The following is a 24,931-nucleotide window of genomic DNA, read 5'->3' on the forward strand; positions in this document are numbered from 1 at the left end:
TTCTCTTGGGAGGTCATAGGGTCGGCATTTGATTGTGGTATTCTAGGTCGGGTGAAAAAAAGGACTTGAGTTCCTGTATATTATCATAATCACACCATGAGTAGTTAATCATGAAACATACATCCCCGCCCTCCTTCTTCCCGAAGAGATTTAATCCTGTCTGCTGGTTGAACTGAGAACTCAACTGGCTGTACGGAGAGCCATGTTTCCGTGAAACAGAGCATGTTACAATCCCAGATGTCTCTCTGCAAGGAAATCCATGCCCTCAGCTCATCAACTTTATTGTCCAGAGACTGAACATTAGCGAGTAATATACTTGTAAGTCCACTCTGAGTACCTCTACTCCGCCAGCGGTGTTTTGGATCAGCCTCTGGAAACAGTTCTATTGCCCTCGGGGGTACGAACAAAGGATCCAATTCGGGAAAGTCGTATTCCTGGTCGTAATGCTGGTAAGTTACCACCGCTCTGATATCCAAAAGTTATTCCCGGCTGTACGTAATAACACAAGTTTCTGACCTAATAATGTAAGAAAAAACATGAAAAATACTGCAAAGTTGCCTAGGGGCTAGAAGAACGGCTGCCCTCTATCAGCGCCATTTTGACTGACCTTCATGTAATGATGGACTGTCCTCCATGAAGCTGGTTGAGAGAATGCCAAGAGTGTGCTCATCAAGGCAAAGGGTGGCTACTTTTGAAGAAACTCAAATACACAATTTACTGATTTGTTTAACACCTTTTTTGGTAACTACATGATTCCATATGTTATTTCATAGTTCTGATATCTTCACTATTATTCTACAATGTAGAAAATAGAACAAATAAAGAAAAACCCTGGAATGAGAAGGTGTGTCCAAACTTTACTGGTACTGTACATATATACAGTGCCTTTGGAAAGTATTCAGACCCCTTGACTTTTCCCACATTTTGTTACAATACAGCCTTGTTCTAAAATGTATTAAAATTATTTCCCCCCCCCCCTCAATCTACACACAATACCCCATAATGACTGTAATATTTGTGTTGTGGATAAATGACCAGGCAGGTGCCGGGAGTACAGTTTTCGTTTGGTCAAAACCTCTTGTGCTCTACAGTTCCCGGGCACACTAGTGCGCATGTGCATTTCCTATTAGGTGTAGTAACGTAACACTGTCGTAATACATCACCGCTTAGTAACAGCATAGTAACTAATATAAACAAATGTAGATCCCAGATACTACAATGACAAAAAAAAAAAAAAAAAAAATCGCACATTTATTAAAATAAAAAACAAATACCTTATTTACAGAAGTATTCAGACCCTTTGCTATGGGACTCGAAATTGAGCTCAGGTGCATCCTATTTCCAGTGATCATCCTTGAGATGATCACCGTGCAGCCAGCTCTAGGAAGAGCCTTGGTGGTTCGAAACTTCTTCCATTTAAGAATGATGGTGTACACTGTGTTCTTGGCGAACTTCAATGCTGCAGAAAATTGTTGGTACCCTTCCCCAGATCTGTGCCTCGACACAATCCTGTCTCGGAGTTATACAGACAGGTGTGCCTGTCCAAATCATGTCATTTTAAATTTACCACAGGTAGACCACAATCAAGTTGTAGAAACATCTCAAGGATGATCAATGGAAACAGGATGCATCTGAGCTCACTTGAGTCTCATAGCAAAGGGTCTGAATAATTATGTAATGAGGTGTCTGTCTGCTCTTTATTTTTAATACATTTGTAAAAAAAAAAAAAAAAAAAAAATGTAACCCGTTTTCGCTTTGTCCTTATGCTTGGTGTATATTGAGGGAAAAAAATTATTTAATCAATTTTAGAACAAGGCTGTAACGTAATGTGATGGACATTTTATACATGTGCTGTTCTAATAACCAATTTCTGAGTTCATGCAAGTGACTGATTGAACAAATCCTCACTTATCAGTATCTGCAATTTGGCAGTATGCCTAGACCTTGTTTTGACAACTTAATATTTCAAGGTCTCAGCTTAAGGAGAAGAAGCCTCGTGAGGTATTGGTGTGTCACATGTTATGAACCAGTCAGTATTGGTCGGTCATATGAATGAAACAAAATGGTAATGATGAATTAATTATGCTAAATCATGCAAATATAACTTGTCTTATATACAGCTATACACAGACAACTGCTGGGACTGCTCTAGCAGAGCTTCTGACAGACATTCACTATGGTGCATTAAGTTTGTTGGAACCTCTCCAGCTCGCTGACAGACAATGATTCATTTAAAATTGACTTTGAGTGTCCTTGTTTAAGAATTTCCACAACTGTAAAAAGTGAAGGGACCTGAATACTTTCCAAACGCACTGTGTGTACATACACACAGCACATTCCCATAATAGCCATCACAGAGTGGGCTATAAAAGAAATATGTTTTATTGTCACACCAAATAGGTGCAGTAAAATGTGTTGTTTTATAGGGTCAGCCAAAGTAGTACGGCACCTTAGGGTTACGTACACCAGGCCCAACGCTCTAACCGCTAGGTTACCTGCGCCCTATGACTCCCCCCGAGTTTTGAATACACCCTAAGACATGAAAGGATAACTACTGTAAAGCTCAGTATGAAGAGCTTGACTTAATGTTCCATACAAAATGGGTAAATACTCCAAGGTTCATCAGTGCGGTAATTTTCTTAAGCATGGGAACAAAGTCACACAGACATGTCAGCTACTAACAAGCATTATTCAGGGTGTGATGTTATAAAATAGAAAAATTGCAAAAACAAAAACCTTGGTATTTCTCTTTAGTGTTAAAATCTTAATTTATTGGATTTATTATACAGTACCAGTCGAGTTAACACACCTACTCAAAGGTTTTTCTTTATTTTTACTATTTTCTACATTGTATAATAATAGGGAAGACATCAAAACTATGAAATAACACATATGGAATCAGGTACTAACCAAAAAAAAGTGTTAAAACAAATCAAAATAGATTTTATATTTGAGATTCTTCAAAGTAGCCACCCTTTGCCTCTGACAGCTTTGCACACTCTTGGCATTCTCTCAACCAGCTTCATGAGGTAGTCACCTGGAATGCATTTCAATTAACAGGTGTGCCTTGTAAAAGTTAATTTGTGGTATTTATTTCCTTCTTAATGCGTTTGAGCCATTCAGTTATGTTGTGACAAGGTAGGGGTGGTATATAGAAGATAGCCCTATTTGGTAAAAGACCAAGTCCCTATTATGGCAAGAACAGCTCAAATAAGCAAAGAGAAATGATAGTCCATCATTACTTTAAGATATGAATGTCAGTCAATATTGAACATTTCAAGAATTTTAAAAATTTCTTCAAGTGCAGTCGCAAAAAACATCAGGCGCTATGATGAAACTGGCTCTCATGAGGACCGCCACAGTAAAGGAAGACCCAGAGTTACCTCTGCTGCAGAGGAGAAGTTCATTAGAGTTACCAGCCCAAATAAATACTTCACAGAGTTCAAGTAAGAGACATCAACATCAACTGTTCAGAGGAGACTGCGTGAATCAGGCCTTCATGGTCAAATTGCTGCAAAGAAACCACTACTAAAGGACACCAATAAGAAGAAGAGACTTGCTTGGGCCAAGAAACACAAGCAATGGACATTAGACCGGTGGAAATCTCTCCTTTGGTCTGATGAGTCCAAATTTGAGATTTTTGGTTCTAACCTCCCTGTATTTGTGAGACGCAGAGTAGGTGAACGGATGATCTCTGCATGTGTGGTTCCCACCGTGAAGCAAGGAGGAGTAGGTGTGATGGTGTGGGGGTGCTTTGCTGGTGACACTGTCTGATTTATTTAAAATTCAAGGCACACTTAACTAGCAAGGCTACCACAGCATTCTGCAGCGATACGCCATCCCGTCTGGTTTGCGCTTCGTGGGACTATCATTTGTTTTTCAACAAGACAATTCCCCAACACACGTCCAGGCTGTGTAAGGGCTATTTGACTAAGAAGGAGAGCGATGGAGTGCTGCGTCAGATGACCTGGCCTCCACAATCACCCGACCTCAACCCAATAGAGATGTTTTGGGATGAGTTGGACCGCAGAGTGAAGGAAAAGCAGCCAACAAGTGCTCAGCATATGTGGGAACTCCTTCAAGACGGTTGGAAAAGCATTCCAGGTGAAGCTGGTCGAGAGAATGCCAAGAGTGTGCAAAGCTGTCAAGGCAAAGGGTGGCTACTTTGAAGAATCTAAAATATATTTGGATTTGTTGAACCCTGTTTTGGTTACTACATTATTCCATGTGTGTTATTTCCTAGTTTTGATGTCTTCGCTATTATTATATAATTTTTGACTGGTACTGTATATTGTATGGCGTATCTTTTTGTTTGATATTGGTGGGTTGAGTGTGATGGTCTCTTTCTAAACTTGAATAAACACTGGGTTTCAGTTCATCTTAATGTTGCTGGCCTGAAGCCTTCATGTTATACTTTCAGCATAACCTATATAGGTCAGATTACTTTTATAGCACACAATGTCTGGGAGTTTGCTGGAAGGCCATACATTATCTGTATGGAAGGAAAAAGGCATAATGTGGCAAGGTGGTAGGCACAGAGAGTGCTGCCACTGGTGCATAACCTTGGCCCATTCATTTTCCACTGACTCACCCCTCTCTTTATGATGGCTTTCCTCAGAAAGCTGACCACATCTCTCCCTTCCACCCCATGCGACTTGAAGCCCTTGGTCCATGACACCAGAATACTCTGCATGAACATACACACACACACAGACAAATGACAACTTCTGGATCATTCTGAAGGCTCAAACCTCCAAATCACAGTTCCTTTTTTCTCTTTAAATTTCAAATGCGGTCCTCAATAGTCAACCTCCTTATTCCTCACCTCATCCAGTTTGGTCTGCTGGCAGGGGAAGGAGAAGGTGAAGCCCAGAGGAAGCTTCTGGTTCTTGATCCCCAGCTTCTCCAGGAAGTTAGCAAGACACTCAGCAATATGGTCGAAGAGCTAAGGGCGAAACAGAGGGGTGTTAACATACAGCAGCAAACTGGTTAATGTGCTAGTAACCCCTTCAGTTCATTGATATGATCTATGGTTTTTTCCCACCCCATTTTTCTCATATTTTAGCAAAATAATGTTATGGTCAAATATTACAAATATGACATAAAAGCCATTACCAACCTCAACCCTTATTGAACACCCCAAATGTTGTCTTTACCCAACACAGTTAAGAATTAGAAATACCTATGAAACCCCTATTCCAGAACCAGATGTTCTTCCCAGCATCAAAGTTAGCGATGTTATACAAATGTCATAAATCAGACCTACCGACATTGATACTGCTTGGTCTGAACAATGAGGCAAAGTGTGTAAAGGGACAATCAGCAGTTGCTACATACATATCATTCATTTATAAGTTTAAAAAAATGTATCTGTTGATTCTTGAAGAATATAACTTATGACTCATGAGCTTATTAGTTTCGTACCCCATCAGAACCCAAAATAGAAAACTGTTTTACACCAATGTTTGTAAACAAAGTAAATGTAAAAAAACAAGTTAAAGCCTCATAACATAGTTAAAACTATAATTTTGATATCATGGATGGTTAGTCCTTGCATCCATAGGTCTGTGTGTTAATTACATTTCTCCAGCCCCATCCCTCAGCTTTTTACAGAAAAAGTGATGGGGTGGTTGCTTTGTTATTGTTTCAACTCCCGATTGGCCCTTTAAGAGGTCACAGTAATAAGGTCAAAGGTCAAGCATCTGGCCCATTGCAAGGATTTGCTGTGTGAATTTAGGTCATTCCTGATGTCCATTGAAATGAACATCCCCTTCTCCTCTCACCTCTTCGCCACTGCCCCTCATCAGCTCCTCAGGAATGGCATAGATCTGGTTCTCCATCTCCACCTTCTGCTTCCCGTTGTCAGACACCTTCACCAGCAGGACCCGGAAGTTGGTCCCACCCAGATCTAGAGCCAGGAAGTCTCCCTTTTCTGGACGAGTCAGGGAAAAAACACACACTCAAAAATGCAGTAAAGCAAGAAAAAAAGAATTATACAAAAAACACAAACTAACAGTACTAAGTCTACTAAACTGCAATAGAGAGGGTAAAGAAAACAGGTATGCTCTACCAAATAGTTAAGTGGGAATGTGGTGCTCGTCTGGGTAAATATATTATATACTACAAGTCTTCCAAACAGCCTGTCACGGCCGTCATAAGGAGGAGACCAAGGCGCAGCGTGGTATGCGTACATTCTCTTTATTATAAGAATGAACACTGAACAAAACTAACAGTGGCGCTATACAAAGAGTGCTGAACAGGTAACTACACAGACAAGAACCCACAAAACCAAAAGGGAAAATGGCAACCTAAATATGATCCCCAATCAGAGACAACGATAAACAGCTGCCTCTGATTGGGAACCAATTCAGGCCACCATAGACATACATATGCCTAGACTTACAAACACCCAATGACATACAAAAACCCTAGACAATACAAAACAAGCATACCCACCCTCGTCACACCCTGACCTAACCAAAATAATAAAGAAAACATAGATAACTAAGGTCAGGGCGTGACACAGCCTATATGGAGGACAACAATAAGGCCTAATGGTATTTTTCATGTCATAGTACTATTTTATAAAAAGTGTATACGTTTCTACCACAGTCTTTATGAAAGCTACAAAGCTGCAATAGAGATAACCATGAGCAGCAATAATGTTGATTGGAGCAGGGGTGATCACAGGTCAGACTAAAATTAATTTCATTACAACCACAGAGGACTTTGACCATGAAGCAGTAGGGTCCTTCTGAACATCGGAGTCCTCTTTGAAAAGTGATGTCTTTCACCCATTGCCAATAACATACCCATGACCTTCTACCATTTTTATGAGATATAAAGGTGAATCTTTCAATGGACTGACCTTATGTTATAATGCATAACAACCAACATAAAATGTTCATTACCAAACTATAAGGTTTTATTCAACGCAATAAACAAGTATAAAATAAGTTTTGAATCCTGTCACGAGTGAATAGGCTACCGAACATTCAACATTTCAATGTCCCTTTCATTGAAATGTCCTTTTCAAAGTGAGGTTTACATGATCAATGGCTAACCACATAATTTAGATTGAAAAGAAAACCACATCGAAAGGAAGGAGAGAGAACGAAGAGAGAGAGTAAGAAATAGTGCTGTCACACACACACACACACACACACACACACACACAATAGCAGATTTTTTCGATACAGATAACATTTAACATTGAACAATATATTGATAACTGATAGAACAAATAAAATAACAAATAGAATATCTAATTTCTGAAGCTTCTATACTGCAATAGTCTACCATAGACATTAAGTCTACAGCAGTGTCCCCCCATGCACTAAACAACTGATTCAAATAACCAACTCATCATCAAGCTTTGATTATTTGATGACGTAGTGCACATAAAAATAACTTTTGACGTTAACGTCTATTGACGTTAAATTACCGAATGCAAATACATGTTAAATGAGTTTCGTTCACTTTTTCAACTCTGCTGATGGTTATGTCAAAAACTGTTGCGTTTATATAGCAAATGTGCCCACTCTGGTCTTGGCATGTGCGCTATAGACAACAACTCGCAGATAGGCTACCTACATTATGAGATTATTATGGATAAGAGAGTTATTTGTATTTGTCAAATGGCAACCAAGCATTGATCATGTCACCAGAATAAAACCCTCGTTATTTATTGGAAAGGAGCATCAAGCTCATCACTTTGCACATTCACCACCTGTGAAGTTCATCACTTATTTAATCTGTAGCCTAATAAACTGCACTGTACTGCTTTGTAACACCTTTTACTTAGTTGTTTTGCTCTGTAATCAAAGTATTACCATAGTTTGCCTCTGCAGACAGTTTGGTCAACAAGCTGCGGACACTGAGCTATAATAAAAGTTGAATTTACGTTTGAAGAAGCCATGCTCTTCTTGCTTGCTTCTTAAGGAAGTGGCTTGCTCGGTGTCAGCTGCATGTGCAAACGCAGCCTGGCTAGCTACTGCCCCCTTCAGTAATTTGTCTGAATCTTTGAAATGTTTGACGTCACGTGAGACACATTGGACATAAGTACAGAAAGTAACAATCATTTGTCTGTCAAAGATTCAGACTCGATCCTCTCAAACCATATATGATGTCACGTGAGACACATTTGACAAAAGTACAGAAAGTAACAACAATTCTAGTACCAAACCGCTTTTCATGTTTTAGTATAAAAAAAGTACAGACGTTTCGGTATATCGTGCAACACAAAAGAGTGAGAGAGAGAGAGACAAGATAGAGGCAGAGGAAGTGAGAGTGATGGGAAAGAGGGAGGGAGACATAACAGTGGTTCAGCTGGATAGACACTTATCTGATAGGTTGGAGTTTAATATGCCAATAATGACCAGAGTCAACAGGCTGAGCAAACAGAGGTTTGGCCTGGGTGCTTTTGCACTTCCTCTGCAATTCACATTTACCATTCCTCTCCAGTCACTTACGACAAATCACCTTCCCCAGTCTCCAAGAGTGGTTTTTGATATGACCCGGTCACAGTCACTAACACACGTCAAACTCAAAGGAAAACGCAGCTGGGACATTTCAATGTTCATGCAGCATAGACCTACCGCTAGAGTGTAATGTCTAGATGGGATACAGCTACGTCAACATTTTTTTTTGGGGGGGGGGGGCATTTTAGCTAACCTTAACCCTTTTCCTAACCTTAACCTAATTCTCCTAAGCTGCTACGTTAATTCTCCTAACCTGCTGGTAAGTTCTTCTAACCTGCAAAAAAAAGTCAATTTTGACAAAAGCTGTATCCCTTCTAGACAAAACCCTCCTAGAGTGCATGTCCAATTAATTTCATTCAAAGTGGTATGCTAGTGTGGATGGATATTATAACAGAGCCCAGATTTTCTATGTGCCATTCTTCACCAGCATACTCTCATTAGCTAAGGGTTCATCATGGATCTGGGGATCCAAAGGGGTGCACATTTTGTTCTTGACCTAGCACTCACACACCCAATTTAAATCAAAAGGCTTGATGATGAGTAGATTAGTTGAATCAAGTGGGTGAGTGCTAGGGCAAAAACAAAAAGGTGCCAAGATTGACAAACTAGGGCGAAGATTGAGAAACCCTGATCTAAAGGGCTGTCAAACTAAAAAAAACTCCCTCCTATTCTCACCTCAACAACCAGTCCATAGTTGACATATTTCTAAGCATGGTTGTGCTGTTCCTTGAAAATTCCAATTACTGTGCATGAGAAGGCTTGAAGGCCAGGTCTCTCTTGGGAGAGAGGTCTTCTGACACCAATGGCACTTTTTCATTCAATACAGGTTAAATAAGATTTTAAAAAGACTTTAGATGGGGTCAGAGTCATATAGCTATAAATATCTATGGCTCTTAACTGGGCTTAGCTCTGTCATTCTGACACAGTTCACTGACACAGGTCATATTCTGCCGCTGAGACACACAGCTTCAGGATGTATGTGCTTTTCACCACCAGTCTCTCATTTGCCATCTAAACAACTGTCACTCAAAAAACTTCCTACCAGCCTGCCCTCATCTAAGCAAGTTACAAATATGAAATTATTGAAGGATTGTGCAATTTTTCTTATTCCTGTACAGTGCATTGGTAGGCAAGGCATGGGTCTCTATGGACTCTAAGAAGGGCCTGTGGCATGGATGTACTGAGACTACTCCAGGCCTCCCTGAAGAAAGAAGTCTTCTGACCTCAATGGGACTTCCTGATTAAATAACATTTAAGTCTGTGTCCCAAATGGCACCCGATTACCTTTATAGTGAACTACTTTTGACCAGTACTTTTGGCCAGTCCCACTTTAAAGGGAATGTGGTGCCATTTGGGACACAACGTAAATAAAATAGAAATTACTCAACAGATGTCTGTCAGACCCCCTCCACCGACCCCCTTACCTGTCCCGTCAGGGGTGGAGCGCACAAATGTGGGCAGCATCTTCACAGCGGCCGTAGGGTTGGAGTCACGCCCTAGCCCCTTATCCATCTCCCTCCGGAACCTCTCAGACACGTCAATCAGGTTCTCGTCCGATAACCGCAGGTGGTACAAGAATTTATCCACCTTAAGAGGGAGAGAGGGAGAGAGAGAGGAAGAAAACAGAGTAAGATAGATATACAGAGCATTCGGAAAGTTTTCAGACCCAATGACTTTTTCCACATTTTGTTACGTTACATCTTTATTCTAAAATTGAATTAATAATTTTTTTGCATCAAACCACACAAAAAAAACATAATGACGAAGCAAAAACGGGTTTAGACATTTTTGCAAATATATACTACCGTTCAAAAGTTGAGGTCACTTAGAAATGTCCTTGTTTTTGAAAGAAAAGCCCATTTTTTGTCCATTAAAATAACATAAAATTTATCAGAAATACAGTGTAGACATTGTTCATGTTGTAAATGACTATTGTAGATGAAAACGGCAGCTTTTTAATGGAATATCTACGTAGGCGTACAGAGGTCCATTATCAGCAACCATCACTCCTGTGTTCCAATGGCACGTTGTGTTAACTAATCCAAGTTTATAATTTTAAAAAGGCTAATTGATCATTAGAAAACCCTTTTGCAATTACAGTTGAAGTCGGAGGTTTACATACGAGTTTTAATGCCACCAACCAAAGTGTTTTTCAACCACTCCAGAGTTCCTCTGTCCAGTGTCTGTGATATTTTGCCCAGTGTCTGTGATATTTTGCCCATCTTAATCTTTTCTTTTTATTGGCCAGTCTGAGATATGTCTTTTTCTTTGTAACTCTGCCTAGGCCAGCATCCCGGAGTCGTCTCTTCACTGTTGACATTGACTGGTGTTTTGGTGGGTACCATTTAATGAAGCTGCCAGTTGAGGACTTGTGAGGCGTCTGTTTCTCAAACTAGAGAATAATATACTTGTCCTCTTGCTCAATGTCTACAGTACACTATCTTTTATTTCCTTTTATTTTTGTATTATTATATATTTTTGAATTTTACCCCCTTTTCTCCCCAATTTCATAGTATCCAATTGTTAGTAATTAGTATCTTGTCTCATCGCTACAACTCCCGTACGGGCTCGGGAGAGACAAAGGTCGAAAGCCATGCGTCCTCCGAAGCACAACCCAACCAAGCCGCACTGCTTCTTAACACAGCGCGTATCCAACCCGGAAGCCAGCCGCACCAATGTGTTGGAGGAAACACCGTGCACCTGGCGACCTGGTTAGCGTGCACTGCGCCCGGCCCGCCACAGGAGTCGCTAGTGCGCGATAAGACAAGGATATCCCTACCGGCCAAACCCTCCCTAACCCGGACGACGCTAGGCCAATTGTGCGTCGCCCCATGGACCTCCCGGTCACGGCCGGCTGCGACAGAGCCTGGGCTCGAACACAGAGTCTCTGGTGGCACAGCTAGCACTGCGATGCAGTGCCCTAGACCACTGCGTCACCCGGGAGGCCCTGTACACTGTATTTCTGATCAATTTTATATTATTTTAAATGGACCAAAAAAAAAAAGCTTTTCTTTCAAAAACAAGGACATTTCTAAGTGACCCCAAACTTTTTAACTTTAGTGAATATAAAAAAAACAGAAATACCTTATTTACATAAGTATTCAGACCCTTTGAAAAGAGACACAATTTAGGTCAGGTGCATCCTGTGCATTGTCAGGTGCATTGATCATCCATGAGATGTTTCTACAACTTTATTGGAGTCCACCTGTGGTAACTTCAATTGATTGAACATGATTTGGAAAGGCACACACCTGTCTCTATAAGGTCCCACAGTTGACAGTGAATGTCAGAGCAAAAACCAAGCCATGAGGTAGAAGGAATTGTCAGTAGAGCTCCGAGACAGGATTGTGTCGAAGCACAGATCTGGGGAAGGGTACCAAAACATTTCTGCAGCATTGAAGGTCTCAAAGAACACAGTGGCCTCCATTATTCTTAAATGGAAGTAAACTCAGCAAAAAAGAAACGTCCTCTCACTGTCAACTGCGTTTATTGTCAGCAAACTTAACATGTGTAAATATTTGTATGAAAATTAGATTCAACAAATGAGACAAACTGAACAAGTTCCACAGACATGTGACTAACAGAAATTGAATAATGTGTCCCTGAACAGGGGGGGGGGGGGGGGGGGGGGTGTCAAAATCAAAAGTAACAGTCAATGCAGCTGGTGGACACACCAGATACTAAGTACTGCAGTGCATCTCCTCCTCATGGACAGCAGCAGATTTCCCAGTTCTTGCTGTGAGATGTTACCTCATTCTTCCACCAAGGCACCTGCACGTTCCTGGACATTTCTGTGGGGGAAAATGGCCCAGCCCTCACCCTCCGATCCAACAGGTCCTAGACGTGCTCAATGGGATTGAGATCCGGGCTCCTCGCTGGCCATGGCAGAACACTGACATCCATGTCTTGCAGGAAATCACGCACAGAACAAGCAGTATGGCTGGTGGCATTGTCATGCTGTAGGGCCATGTCAGGATAAGCCTGCAGGAAGGGTACCACGTGAGGGAGGAGGATGTCTTCCCTGTAACGCACAGCGTTGAGAATGACAACAAGCTCAGTCCGATGATGCTGTGACAAACCGCCCCAGACGATGACAGACCCTCCACCTCCAAATCGATCCCAGTCCAGAGTACAGGCCTCGGTGTAACACTCATTCCTTCGATGATAAACGCGAATCCGACCATCACCCCTGGTGAGACAAAACCGCGACTCATCAGTGAAGAGCACTTTTTGCCAGTCCTGTCTGATCTAGCGACGGTAGGTTTGTGCCCATAGGCGACGTTGTTGCCGGTGATGTCTGGTGAGGACCTGCCTTACAACAGACCTACAAGCCCTCAGTCCAGCCCCTCTCAGCCTATTGTGGACAGTCTGAGCACTGATGGAGGGATTGTGCGTTCCTGGTGTAACTCGGGCATTTGTTGTTGCCATCCTGTACCTGTTCCGCAGGTCTGATGTTCGGATGTACCGATCCTGTGCAGGTGTTGTTACACGTGGTCTGCCACTGCTAGGATGATCAGCTGTCCGTCCTGTCTCCCTGTAGCCCTGTCTTAGGCATCTTACAGTACGGACATTGCAATGTATTGCCCTGGCCACATCTACAGTCCTCATGCCTCCTTGCAGCATGCCTAAGGCACGTTCACGCAGATGGGCAGGGATTCTGGGCATCTTTCTTTTGGTGTTTTTCAGTCAGTAGAAAAGTTTTCATAACTGTGACCTTAATTGCCTACCATCTGTAAGCTATTACTGTCTTATCGACCATTCCACAGGTGCATGTTCATTAATTGTTTATGGTTCATTGAACAAGCATGGCAAACAGTGTTAAAACCATTTACAATGAAGATCTGTGAAGTTATTTGGATTTTTACGAATTATCTTTGAAAGACAGGGTACTGAAAAAAGGATGTTTCTTTTTTTGCTGAGTTTAGTTTGGAACCACCAAGACTCTTCCTAGAGCTGGCCGCTCGGCCAAACTGAGCAATCGGGGGAGGTGACCAAGAACCCGATGGTCACTGACAGTGTTCCACAGTTCTCTGGTGATGTTTTTCAGCAGCAGGGACTGGGAGACTAGTCAAGATTTAGGGAGCAAAGTACAGAGAGATCCTTGATGAAAACCTGCTCCAGAGCACTCAGGACCTCAGACTGGGGTGAAAGTTCACCTTCCAACAGGACAACAACCCTAAGCACACAGCCAAGACCAAGCTGGGGTGGCTTCAGGACAAGTCTGTGAATGTCCTTGAGTGGCCCCAGCCAGAGCCCGGACTTGAACCCGATCGAACATCTCTGGAGTGACCTGAAAATAGCTGTGCAGTGATGCTCCCCATCCAACCTGACAGAGCTTGAGAGGATCTGCAAAGAAGAATGGGAGAAACTCCACAAATACTGGTGTGCCATGCCTCTAGCGTCATACCCAAGAAGACTCGAGGTTGTAATCGCTGCCAAAGGTGCTTCAACAAAGTACTGAGTAAAGGGTCTGAATACTTATGTAAATATGATATTTCAGTGTTAATACATTTGCAACAATTTTGAAAAACCTGTTTGTTTTGTCATTATGGGGTATTGTGTGTAGATTGATGAGGGGGGGGAAAGAATGAATCCATTTTAAAAAATAAGGCTGTAACAACAAAATGTGGAAAAAGTCAAAGGGTCTTAATGCTTTCCGAATGCACTGTAACTGGAAGGTGGTAAAGGTATTTATCCACCTGACCTTAGGAAAGGGCAACAGAGAAAAGAAGATGCATTATTACAACAGGCCTTGTTCGAGACAGAAAGGCTAATAGGGCAGGAGCATGTTTCCTGTTTCTGTAGCGTGAGGCAGCTTGACGTACCAGTCTACCCCCTGGACAGGACGCTATTGATTCCTTATTGAATGTCTGACTTACAGCCTGACATGAGTAGTCAATGCTCATGAGGTTTACCGTGCAGTGACAATGGGTAGCTAATAGCTATACAAAGGAACCATCTGTTTGCTTACGTGGTTATAAGTGTATGTCTCTATTTTGTTGCTTTCCCACTGAAGTTACATAACGTTGTGTTGAATTAGCACAATTAGTATGTGTGTGTGTAACCGCTTATATACTTGTGTGAACCAGAAGTCCTCACAAGATTAGTAAACCAAAGATAATTCTGAGAAGTGAGGACATTTTGCCAGTCCTCAAAGGGAAAGGGCTATTTTAGGCTTAGGAGTTAGTGTTAGGTTTAAGGTTAAGGTTAGGTTAAGAGATAATAGGATTTTGAATGGTAATCAATTGTTGGTTCCTAAAAAGTCCTCACAAGTATAGTAAAACAAACATGTGTGTGCGAGTTAGAGCTGGGATGATAAATTGGAAATTATCGACAACGACCATACCGATTACTTATCACAGGCATTTTGCTGATATTGTGTATTATGATAAGTAGCCTATACAAGAGAAATGTGAAGTTTGAAATTAAATAAGTTTGCTCATATGGGTTGTAAACCCTTTACAATCATGGGAATTGGCCTATATCGATAGGGCTTAATTCAAATGTTTCTTACATAATAAATATGACAAGTATATGCATAACGTTGGTAGCAATTGAAAAGGAACAGTTTGGAGAAAATTAAAAAAATTATTAGACCACAACAGTTCCCCTGAAAAGACTGAATCCAAACATTAGTGTTGATTTTATGTTTACTGTACTTTTTGACGCATTTGTTGATAACGAAATCTGAAAACACTCTGGATACATTCAGTAACATTCAGTAACATGATATTTTCCTGGAAAATGTGGGGTAGGTGAAAAATAAGACAAACAAATTACAAGGTTAAGTGAGAGGACTAATTGGTGTCTCCAAGTGGCCACACACCTCTCTAAAGTGTGCACAGTTCCTAAGCAATTTCAATGCACTTTTATGACTAAAGGACTATGAACTCTGCTGCACACCGCATCAAGTCATCTCTGACTTGAACTGTACACAAAATAACTGCACTATACTGCATTGCACTGTTAATCTCTCAGCATTTAGATACAGTGGGGCAAAAGGTATTTAGTCAGCCACCAATTGTGCAAGTTCTCCCACTTAAGATGAGAGAGGCCTATAATTTTCATCATAGGTACACTTCAACTATGACAGACTGTAACGCTCTGGGTGTCGGGGGTGTGAAGTCAGGCGCAGGAACAACAGAGAGTTCAATATAGTGCTTTTAATGCACACACGGGAAACAATGTCCCCACGAAAACACTGGGTGTAACAAAACAAATGTCCCATACACGGGAGACAAAAACCCAGTCCAAATATACTCTAATGAACGCAACAAACAAATACGTTCGTCTACTCCCGAATCCCAATGTACAACTGAATCAATCCCGCACAAAGAAACGTACAGGCTGGCTGACTAATAAAGCCCAACTAATGATAATCACCTTCACACAGGTGTAACAAATAAACACATAAGGAGGGGGAGGAAAAAGAGTCAGTGGCAGCTAGTAGGCCGGCGACGACGACCGCCGAGCGCCACCCGAACGGGAAGGGGAGTCACCTTCGGTCGTAGTCGTGACACAGACAAAATGAGAAGAAAAAAAATCCAGAAAATCACATTGTAGGATGTTTAATGAATATATTTGCAAATTATGGTGGAAAATAAGAATTTGGTCAATAACAAAAGTTTGTCAATACTTTGTTATATACCCTTTGTTGGCAATGACAGAGGTCAAACGTTTTCTGTAAGTCTTCACACACTGTTGCTGGTATTTTGGCCCATTCCTCCATGCAGATCTCCTCTAGAGCAGTGATGTTTTGGGGCTGTTGCTGGGCAACACAGACTTTCAACTCCCTCCAAAGATTTTCTATGGGGTTGAGATCTGGAGACTGGCTAGGCCACTCCAGGACCTTGAAATGCTTCTTACGAAGCCACTCCTTCGTTGCCCGGGCGGTGTGTTTGGGATCATTGTCATGCTGAAAGACCCAGCCACGTTTCATCTTCATTGCCCTTGCTGATGGAAGGAGGTTTTCACTCAAAATCTCACGATACATGGCCCCATTCATTCTTTCCTTTACACGGATCAGTCGTCCTGGTCCCTTTGCAGAAAAACAGGCCCAAAGCATGATGTTTCCACCCCCATGCTTCACAGTAGGTATGGTGTTCTTTGGATGCAACTCAGCATTCTTTGTCCTCCAAACACGACGAGTTGAGTTTTTACCAAAAAGTTCTATTTTGGTTTCATCTGACCATATGACATTCTCCCAATCTTCTTCTGGATCATCCAAATGCTCTCTAGCAAACTTCAGACGGGCCTGGACATGTACTGGCTTAAGCAGGGGGACACGTCTGGCACTGCAGGATTTGAGTCCCTGGCGGCGTAGTGTGTTACTGATGGTAGGCTTTGTTTCTTTGGTCCCAGCTCTCTGCAGGTCATTCACTAGGTCCCCCCGTGTGGTTCTGGGATTTTTGCTCACCGTTCTTGTGATCATTTTGACCCCACGGGGTGAGATCTTGCGTGGAGCCCCAGATCGAGGGAGATTATCAGTGGTCTTGTATGTCTTCCATTTCCTAATAATTGCTCCCACAGTTGATTTCTTCAAACCAAGCTGCTTACCTATTGCAGATTCAGTCTTCCCAGCCTGGTGCAGGTCTACAATTTTGTTTCTGGTGTCTTTGACAGCTCTTTGGTCTTGGCCATAGTGGAGTTTGGAGTGTGACTGTTTGAGGTTGTGGACAGGTGTCTTTTATACTGATAACAAGTTCAAACAGGTGCCATTAATACAGGTAACGAGTGGAGGACAGAGGAGCCTCTTAAAGAAGAAGTTACAGGTCTGTGAGAGCCAGAAATCTTGCTTGTTTGTAGGTGACCAAATACTTATTTTCCACCATAATTTGCAAATAAATTCATAAAAAATCCTACAATGTGATTTTCTGGATTTTTTTTCTCATTTTGTCTGTCATAGTTGAAGTGTACCTATGATGACAGGCCTCTCTCATCTTTTTAAGTGGGAGAACTTGCACAATTGGTGGCTGACTAAATACTTTTTTGCCCCACTGTATATTCATACTGATAGTGTACATTTGTACATCCACTGTATATGTGTATAGCTGCTCATTCTCATAGCTCTATGCTCACTCTACCTAGTTCTATATAATGTACGTTTTTTAAACTCTGCTGTCTGTATTCTGTCTCTAAATGTTGTCGATCACAAGCAACACCATATTACCTAGTCAAAATCTGAGTACGTGTAAATGTACTTGGCGAATAAGGGTGATTCTGACTCAAAGAGTCATCAACCATAAGGTCCTTCTTTTGAGCTATTCTAACTAGAGGTTGACCGATTATGATTTTTCACCGCCGATACCGATTATTGGAGGACCAAAAAAAAGCCGATACCGATTAAATCGGCCGATTTTTTATTTTTTATTCGTAATAATGACAATTACAACAATACTGAATTAAAACTTATTTTAACTTAATAAAATCTATTTAGCCTCAAATAAATAATGAAACATGTTCAATTTGGTTTAAATAATGCAAAAACAAAGTGTTGGAGAAGAAAGTAAAAGTGCAATATGTGCCATGTAAGAAAGCTAACGTTTAAGTTCCTTGCTCAGAACATATAAAAGCTGGTGGTTCCTTTTAACATGAGTCTTCAATATTCCCAGGTAAGAAGTTTTAGGTTGTATTTATTATAGGAATTATAGGACTATTTCTCTCTATACGATTTGTATTTCATATACCTTTGACTATTGGATGTTCTTATAGGCACTTTAGTATTGCCAGTGTAACAGTATAGCTTCCATCCCTCTCCTTGCCGCTACCTGGGCTCGAACCAGGAACACATCGACAACAGCCACCCTCGAAGCAGCGTTACCCATGCAGAGCAAGGGGAACAACTACTCCAAGTCTCAGAGTGAGTGACGTTTGAAACGCTATTAGCGCGCACCCCGCTAACTAGCTAGCCATTTCACATCGGTTACACCAGCCTAATCTCGGGAGTTGATAGGCTTGAAGTCATAAACAGCGCAATGCTTGAAGCATTGCGAAGAGCTGCTGGCAAAACGCACGAAAGTGCTGTTTGAATGAATGCGTACGAGCCTGCTGCTACCTACCATCGCTCAGTCAGACTGCTCAATCAAATCATGGACTTAATTATAACATAATAACACACAGAAATACATTAATATGGTCGAACCCGGAAACTATCATCTCAAAAACAAAACGTTTATGCTTTCAGTGAAATACGGAACCGTTCCGTATTTTATCTAACGGGTGGCATCCATAAGTCTAAATATTCCTGTTACATTGCACAAGCTTCAATGTTATGTCATAATTACATAAAATTCTGGCAAATTAGTTCGCAATGAGCCAGGCGGCCCAAACTGTTGCATATACCCTGACTCTGCGTGCAATGAACGCAAGAGAAGTGACACAATTTCACCTGGTTAATATTGCCTGCTAACCTGGATTTCTTTTAGCTAAATATGCAGGTTTAAAAATATATATTTCTGTGTATTCATTTTAAGAAAGGCATTGATGTTTATGGTTAGGTACACGTTGGAGCAACGACAGTCCTTTTTCGCGAATGCGCACTGCATCGATTATATGCAACGCAGGACACGCTAGATAAACTAGTAATATCATCAACCATGTGTAGTTATAACTAGTGATTATGATTGATTGATGGATTGTTTTTTAAAAGATAAGTTTAATGCTAGCTAGCAACTTACCTTGGCTTCTTACTACATTCGCGTAACAGGCGGGCTCCTCGTGAGGCAGGTGGTTAGAGCGTTGGACTAGTTAACCGTAAGGTTGCAAGATTGAATCCCTGAGCTGACAAGGTAAAAATCTGTCGTTCTGCCCCTGAACAAGGCAGTTAACCCACCGTTCCTAGGCCATCATTGAATATAAGAATGTGTTCTTAACTGACTTGCCTAGTTAAATAAAGGTGTAAAATAAAAAAAAATGGCAAAAATCGGCATCCAAAATTTGCGATTTCCGATTGTTATGAAAACTTAATTAATCGGCCATTCCGATTAATCGGTCGACCTCTAATTCTAACTGTGCTGTTGAGGAACTAGAACAAGCACACTTGTAGGTGGGCAACAACCCAGCAGCAGGACCGCTACCTCCGCCTTTGTGCAAGGAGGAGCACTGCCAGAGCCCTGCAAAATGACCTCCAGCAGGCCACAAATGTGCATGTGTCTGCTCAAACGGTCAGAAACAGACTCATTGAGGGTGGTATGAGGGCCCGACGTCCACAGGTGGGGGTTGTGCTTACAGCCCAACACCGTGCAGGACGTTTGGCATTTGCCAGAGAACACCAAGATTGGCAAATTCGCCACTGGCGCCCTGTGCTCTTCACAGATGAAAGCAGGTTCACACTGAGCACATGTGACAGACGTGACAGAGTCTGGAGACACCGTGGAGAACGTTCTGCTGCCTGCAACATCCTCCAGCATGACCGGTTTGGCGGTGGGTCAGTCATGGTGTGGGGTGGCATTTCTTTGTGGGGCCGCACAGCCCTCCATGTGCTCGCCAGAGGTAGCCTGACTGCCATTAGGTACCGAGATGAGATCCTCAGACCCCTTGTGAGACCATATGCTGACACATGCACATTTGTGGCCTGCTGGAGGTCATTTTGCAGGGCTCTGGCAGTGCTCCTCCTTGCACAAAGGCGGAGGTAGCGGTCCTGCTGCTGGGTTGTTGCCCTCCTACGGCCTCCTCCACGTCTCCTGATGTACTGGCCTGTCTTCTGGTAGCGCCTCCATGCTCTGGACACTACGCTGACAGACACAGCAAACCTTCTTGCCACAGCTCGCATTGATGTGCCATCCTGGATGAGCTGCACTACCTGAGCCACTTGTGTGGGTTGTAGACTCCGTCTCATGCTACCACTAGAGTGAAAGCACCGCCAGCATTCAAAAGTGACCAAAACATCAGCCAGGAAGCATAGGAACTGAGAAGTGGTCTGTGGTCACCACCTGCAGAACCACTCCTTTATTGGGGGTGTCTTGCTAATTGCCTATAATTTCCACCTTTTGTCTATTCCATTTGCACAACAGCATGTGACATTTATTGTCAATCAGTGTTGCTTCCTAAGTGGACAGTTTGATTTCACAGAAGTGTGATTGACTTGGAGTTACATTGTGTTGTTTAAGTGTTCCCTTTATTTTTTTGAGCAGTGTATATCCAACGCAAAAAACATCTACATTTAAATGGTATTAATATTAATTCCCATATATTCCCGTTAATTCCCACCTCTGAATATTCCAAAATGTGCAACCCTAGTAGCTATGGGCCGGAGCCATTAGGGGCAGTGGCAGTACCATCTTGTCACCGCTAACAGAATACATCTGGCACTCATTATACTACAATCTACCCTGCTGAAATGCCAACAGTAATCTGATATTTTATTTCGATTTTTTTAATTTAACTAGGCAAGTCAGTTAAGAACAAATTCTTATTTATAATGACAGCCTACCCCGGCCAAACCCAGACGACGCTGGGCCCAGGGACGTCTTCCTGGGGGATTGGAAATTGCCCCGGACCTGTCCGTCTGCTCAACCGAGTACCAGGACCTCTGGGAGGGGTTCAGTAAGGCCCGGGCCACTTTGCTTCCCCAGCACCAACCTGTATCCAAGAAGGTCAAGCCTGAGGCGCTGGCTCGCCGGTATAGTGCCGCGGCTACTACCCCAGAAGTCGATACCTTTTCCCCCCCGCTCCAAGATCATTAGCCCCTCTGCTGTTCGTCTTCTGTTGCCCCGTACCCTCCGTATTTTTCCTACCTTTTCTGTGTCTAGAATTAAAACCATGTCTGACTGCCCCTTGTCTCCTGTTTCCAGGCCCACCCCTCTTCCTCGTCTCATCGACGGCCGACCGGCGTACATGGTGAGACGCCTCCTGAAGGTTTGACCTCGGGGCAGGGGATTCCAGTACCTGGTTGACTGGGAGGGTTATGGCCCGGAGGAGAGGTCCTGGGTCTCCAATAGGAACATCCTGGACCCAGGCCTCATCTCTGAATTCCAACGCCGGCACCCCGCTCAACCAGCTATGCGCCCAGGTAGGACGCATGGTGCATCCCTAGGGGGGAGGGGGAGGGGTACTATCACACCCTGATCTGTTTAACCTGTCCTTGTCTCACCCCCTCAAGGTGTCACCCATCTTCCCCATTATCCCCTGTATATTTGTACCTGTGTTTTCTGTCTGTCTTTTGCCAGTTCACCTTGTTTGTTCAAGCCTACCAGCGTTTTGTCTCAGCTCCTGTTTTTCCCCTAGTCTCTTGTCCTCCTGGTTTTTAACTTTTAATTGTCCTGACCCTGTACCCAACCGACCACTGCCTGTCTCTGACCCTGCCTGCCATTCTGTACCTTTGTTCCACCTCTGGATTACCGACCTCTGCCTGACCTGACCCTGACTGCCGTCCTGTACCTTGGCCTCAGCTCTGGATTATCGACCCCTGCCTGCCATGACCTGTCGTTTGCCTGCCCCTGTGGTTACAATAAACATTGTTACTTCACACAGTCTGCACTTGGGTCTTACCTTGATTCCTGATAGGTTCAGATTGTTTCCACAGCCAAGGTGACATTACAGACAAGCAGTCATCACAGAGACTACACAATGGAAAATCATGATATATGTTCTTTATCTTATTTAGATTTCCAGTTAGGTACATCGTCTACAAGAGGCCTAAGCCAATTAGTTTTTTGTCAATCATACCACGGTCAAACAAAGGCCATCTCTCTCAACTCCTTAAATTAACATTCTGTATCAAGCCTCCTTCCTCTGACAACATTTTCTTGTACTGGAACACGAGTCACACTTCCCCAACGCTAACTAAAACCACCCCCTGCTCTATTAAGTGTCAGGAATTGTGAAAAACTGAGTTTAAATGTATTTGGCTAAGGTGTATGTAAACTTCCAACTTCAACTGTAGATACTTTTGTGCCTATTTCCTCCAGAATCTTCACAAAGTATTTTACTGTTCTGGGATTGATTTGCACTTTTCGCAAGAAACTTCAGGCATTTGGAAATTCCACCTAAGGATGAACTAGACTTTTGGAGGTCTACAATTTTTTTCTGAGGTCTTGGCTGATTTCTTTTGATTTTCCCATGATGTCAAGCAAAGAGGCACTGAGTTTGAAGGTAGGCCTTGAAATACATCCACGGGTACACCTCCAATTGACTCAAATGATGTCAATTAGCCTATCAGAAGCTTCTAAAGCCATTACATATTTTTCTACATTATAGATAAATAGTGAAGACATCAAAAGTATGAAATAACACATATGGAATCATGTAGTAACCAAAAAAGTGTTACAGAAATCAAAATATATTTTAGATTTTAGATTTTCAAAGTAGCCACCCTTTGCCTTGATGACAGCTTTGCACACTCTTATATTAACATGATTCCATATGTGTTATTTCTTAGTTTTGATGTCTTCACTATTATTCTACAATGTAGAAAATAGAAAAAATAAAGAAAAAACATTGAATGAGTAGGTGTTCTAAAACCTTTGACCGGTAGTGTATATATTCCGGACTCTGACATATATTTCTTATATTTCTTAATTCCTTTCTTTTTGTTTTTCGGATTTGCATGTGTTGCTTTGTATTGTTAGGTATTGCTGCACTGTTGGAGCTAGGAACAAGCATTTCACTACACCTGCAAAATATGTGTACACGACCAATAAAATGTTATTTGATTTACAGATACCTAACCTAAAACCCCAAAGAGCAAGCAAAGCAGATGTAGAAGCACAGTGCACAGTGGCTAGGAAAAACTCCCTAGAAAGGCAGGAAACTAGAAAGGAATCAGGCTTTGAGGGGTGGAGATTGTAAGAGTACATGGCCATAAAGTCTGGACGTGAAGAACTTGTCCTTACTTTCAGGGAGTAGTTCAATCTATTGGCATGAAGTTTCTGTAATGACTGATTCTGTCACTCGCAGGCAGTTGGATCAGGAGGGCCAAGAGGTTGTAAATGAGGGTGTCCGCATACCGGGACTAGATGTACCTCAACAGTCTGATGACAACAGGATGGTGGACATGCACATCATTGACGATGGTGAGGGAGACTTACAAATAAAATGTATGATTCACTCATGCCTGGTTTTGTTCAATATTATGATTCACACTTTACTCTTCCTTCAGAGAACTTCACCCCCCAGAGCCAACTGTGTTGGAGGAGGATGAGGCAGACCAGGAGCAGCAGATGTATTTGGAGAAGCAGAGGAAGCTCAAACAGAAGCAGCTGTTCAAAGACTGGGGAAAAGGTGTGAACATTCTATTCATAACTGTTCCTCTCTTTACTTACAATGCTAGAATATAACTGTGGCCAAAGATCCTATCCAGTGCAGTGATCTCTCCTTTGACAACTGAAAACAGCAATATTGTGTGGATTACTATAAAACATGTGATATTCAATCACCAATAAATGTTAAATGGTTAAGAAGTTGTTCTCACTCTCTTGCAGAGCAGGTCCGATTTACGTTGTTCATTGTTCGATTACATCAATCACATTGATTTTCAGGTCCACTGTAGACCTACAGGAAAAGACACAGACTCTGGCTCCCAAGGACAATAACAAGGTGATGTTGGAGGAGAATACCAAGATGCAGGCAGTAAAAGACAAATTATGTACACAAATGAAGGGAGGAATGGAGGACTGGATTTCCAAGATGGATTTAATTGGGAACAAAACAGTTGGGCAGGTCAGGGGCAAAGTAAAGATCTCCTACCTAGCCTAAAACCCCAAAGAGCAAACAAAGCAGATGTAGAAGCACAGTGCACAGTGGCTAGGAAAAACTCCCTAGAAAGGCAGGAAACTAGAAAGGAATCAGGCTTTGAGGGGTGGAGATTGTAAGAGTACATGGCCATAAAGTCTGGACGTGAAGAACTTGTCCTTACTTTCAGGGAGTAGTTCAATCTATTGGCATGAAGTTTCTGTAATGACTGATTCTGTCACTGTGAAAATGCACATTTTCACATTCTTGTATTGAATAGAAAAAAAGTAAATCTCAAGAATGTTTGTGAAGAATCTATTGTATGGCACTAAATCAACAAGACAGAGAGAAGTATTTCCACAACACTGTTGTCTAGCCAGGTGCCACTCAGTGTGTGTGTGTGTGTGTGTGTGTGTATGTGTGTGTATGTGTGTGTGTGTGTGTGTGTGTGTGTGTGTGTGTGTGTGTGTGTGTGTGTGTGTGTGTGTGTGTGTGTGCGTGCGTGCGTGCGTGCGTGCGTGCGTGCGTGCGTGCGTGCGTGCGTGCGTGCGTGCGTGCGTGCGTGCGTGCGTGCGTGCGTGCGTGCGTGCGTGGTTGTATTACATGCGCCAAGCCAAGGTCATTCTCTGCAACAAGTAATACAATTTTTATCATACTAACTAACAAAATCGCAGTGCTTTTGTTCACATACATCTGCATATCCCACAAAGCTAGGCATTACAAGGCCATTTCACACTGCATTGTTATTAGCCCCGGGCTATCTTATCCCCAGTCTAGACTGG

The 24,931-nt window shown here is 42.3% G+C and overlaps 1 protein-coding gene across 1 annotated transcript in view; it reads right to left on the reverse strand.

The window, feature by feature from the left end:
- The window catches only part of LOC120062908 (hexokinase-2-like), a 77,126-nt gene extending 55,810 nt beyond the window's left edge, over positions 1 to 21,316 (reverse strand). Inside the window, exons 1-5 of the mRNA XM_039012969.1 lie at positions 21,215 to 21,316; positions 9,905 to 10,067; positions 5,784 to 5,932; positions 4,826 to 4,945; positions 4,592 to 4,687 (exon numbers count right to left, since the gene is read on the reverse strand). Of these exons, the coding sequence (XP_038868897.1) occupies positions 4,592 to 4,687; positions 4,826 to 4,945; positions 5,784 to 5,932; positions 9,905 to 10,067; positions 21,215 to 21,316 (630 nt within the window). The remainder of the gene's footprint in view (positions 1 to 4,591; positions 4,688 to 4,825; positions 4,946 to 5,783; positions 5,933 to 9,904; positions 10,068 to 21,214) is intronic.
- Between the last annotated feature and the right edge of the window lie 3,615 nt (positions 21,317 to 24,931).

The sequence above is a fragment of the Salvelinus namaycush genome, chromosome 18 (genome assembly GCF_016432855.1).
Source record: "Salvelinus namaycush isolate Seneca chromosome 18, SaNama_1.0, whole genome shotgun sequence".
In the NCBI taxonomy this organism is placed as follows: Eukaryota; Metazoa; Chordata; class Actinopteri; order Salmoniformes; family Salmonidae; genus Salvelinus; species Salvelinus namaycush.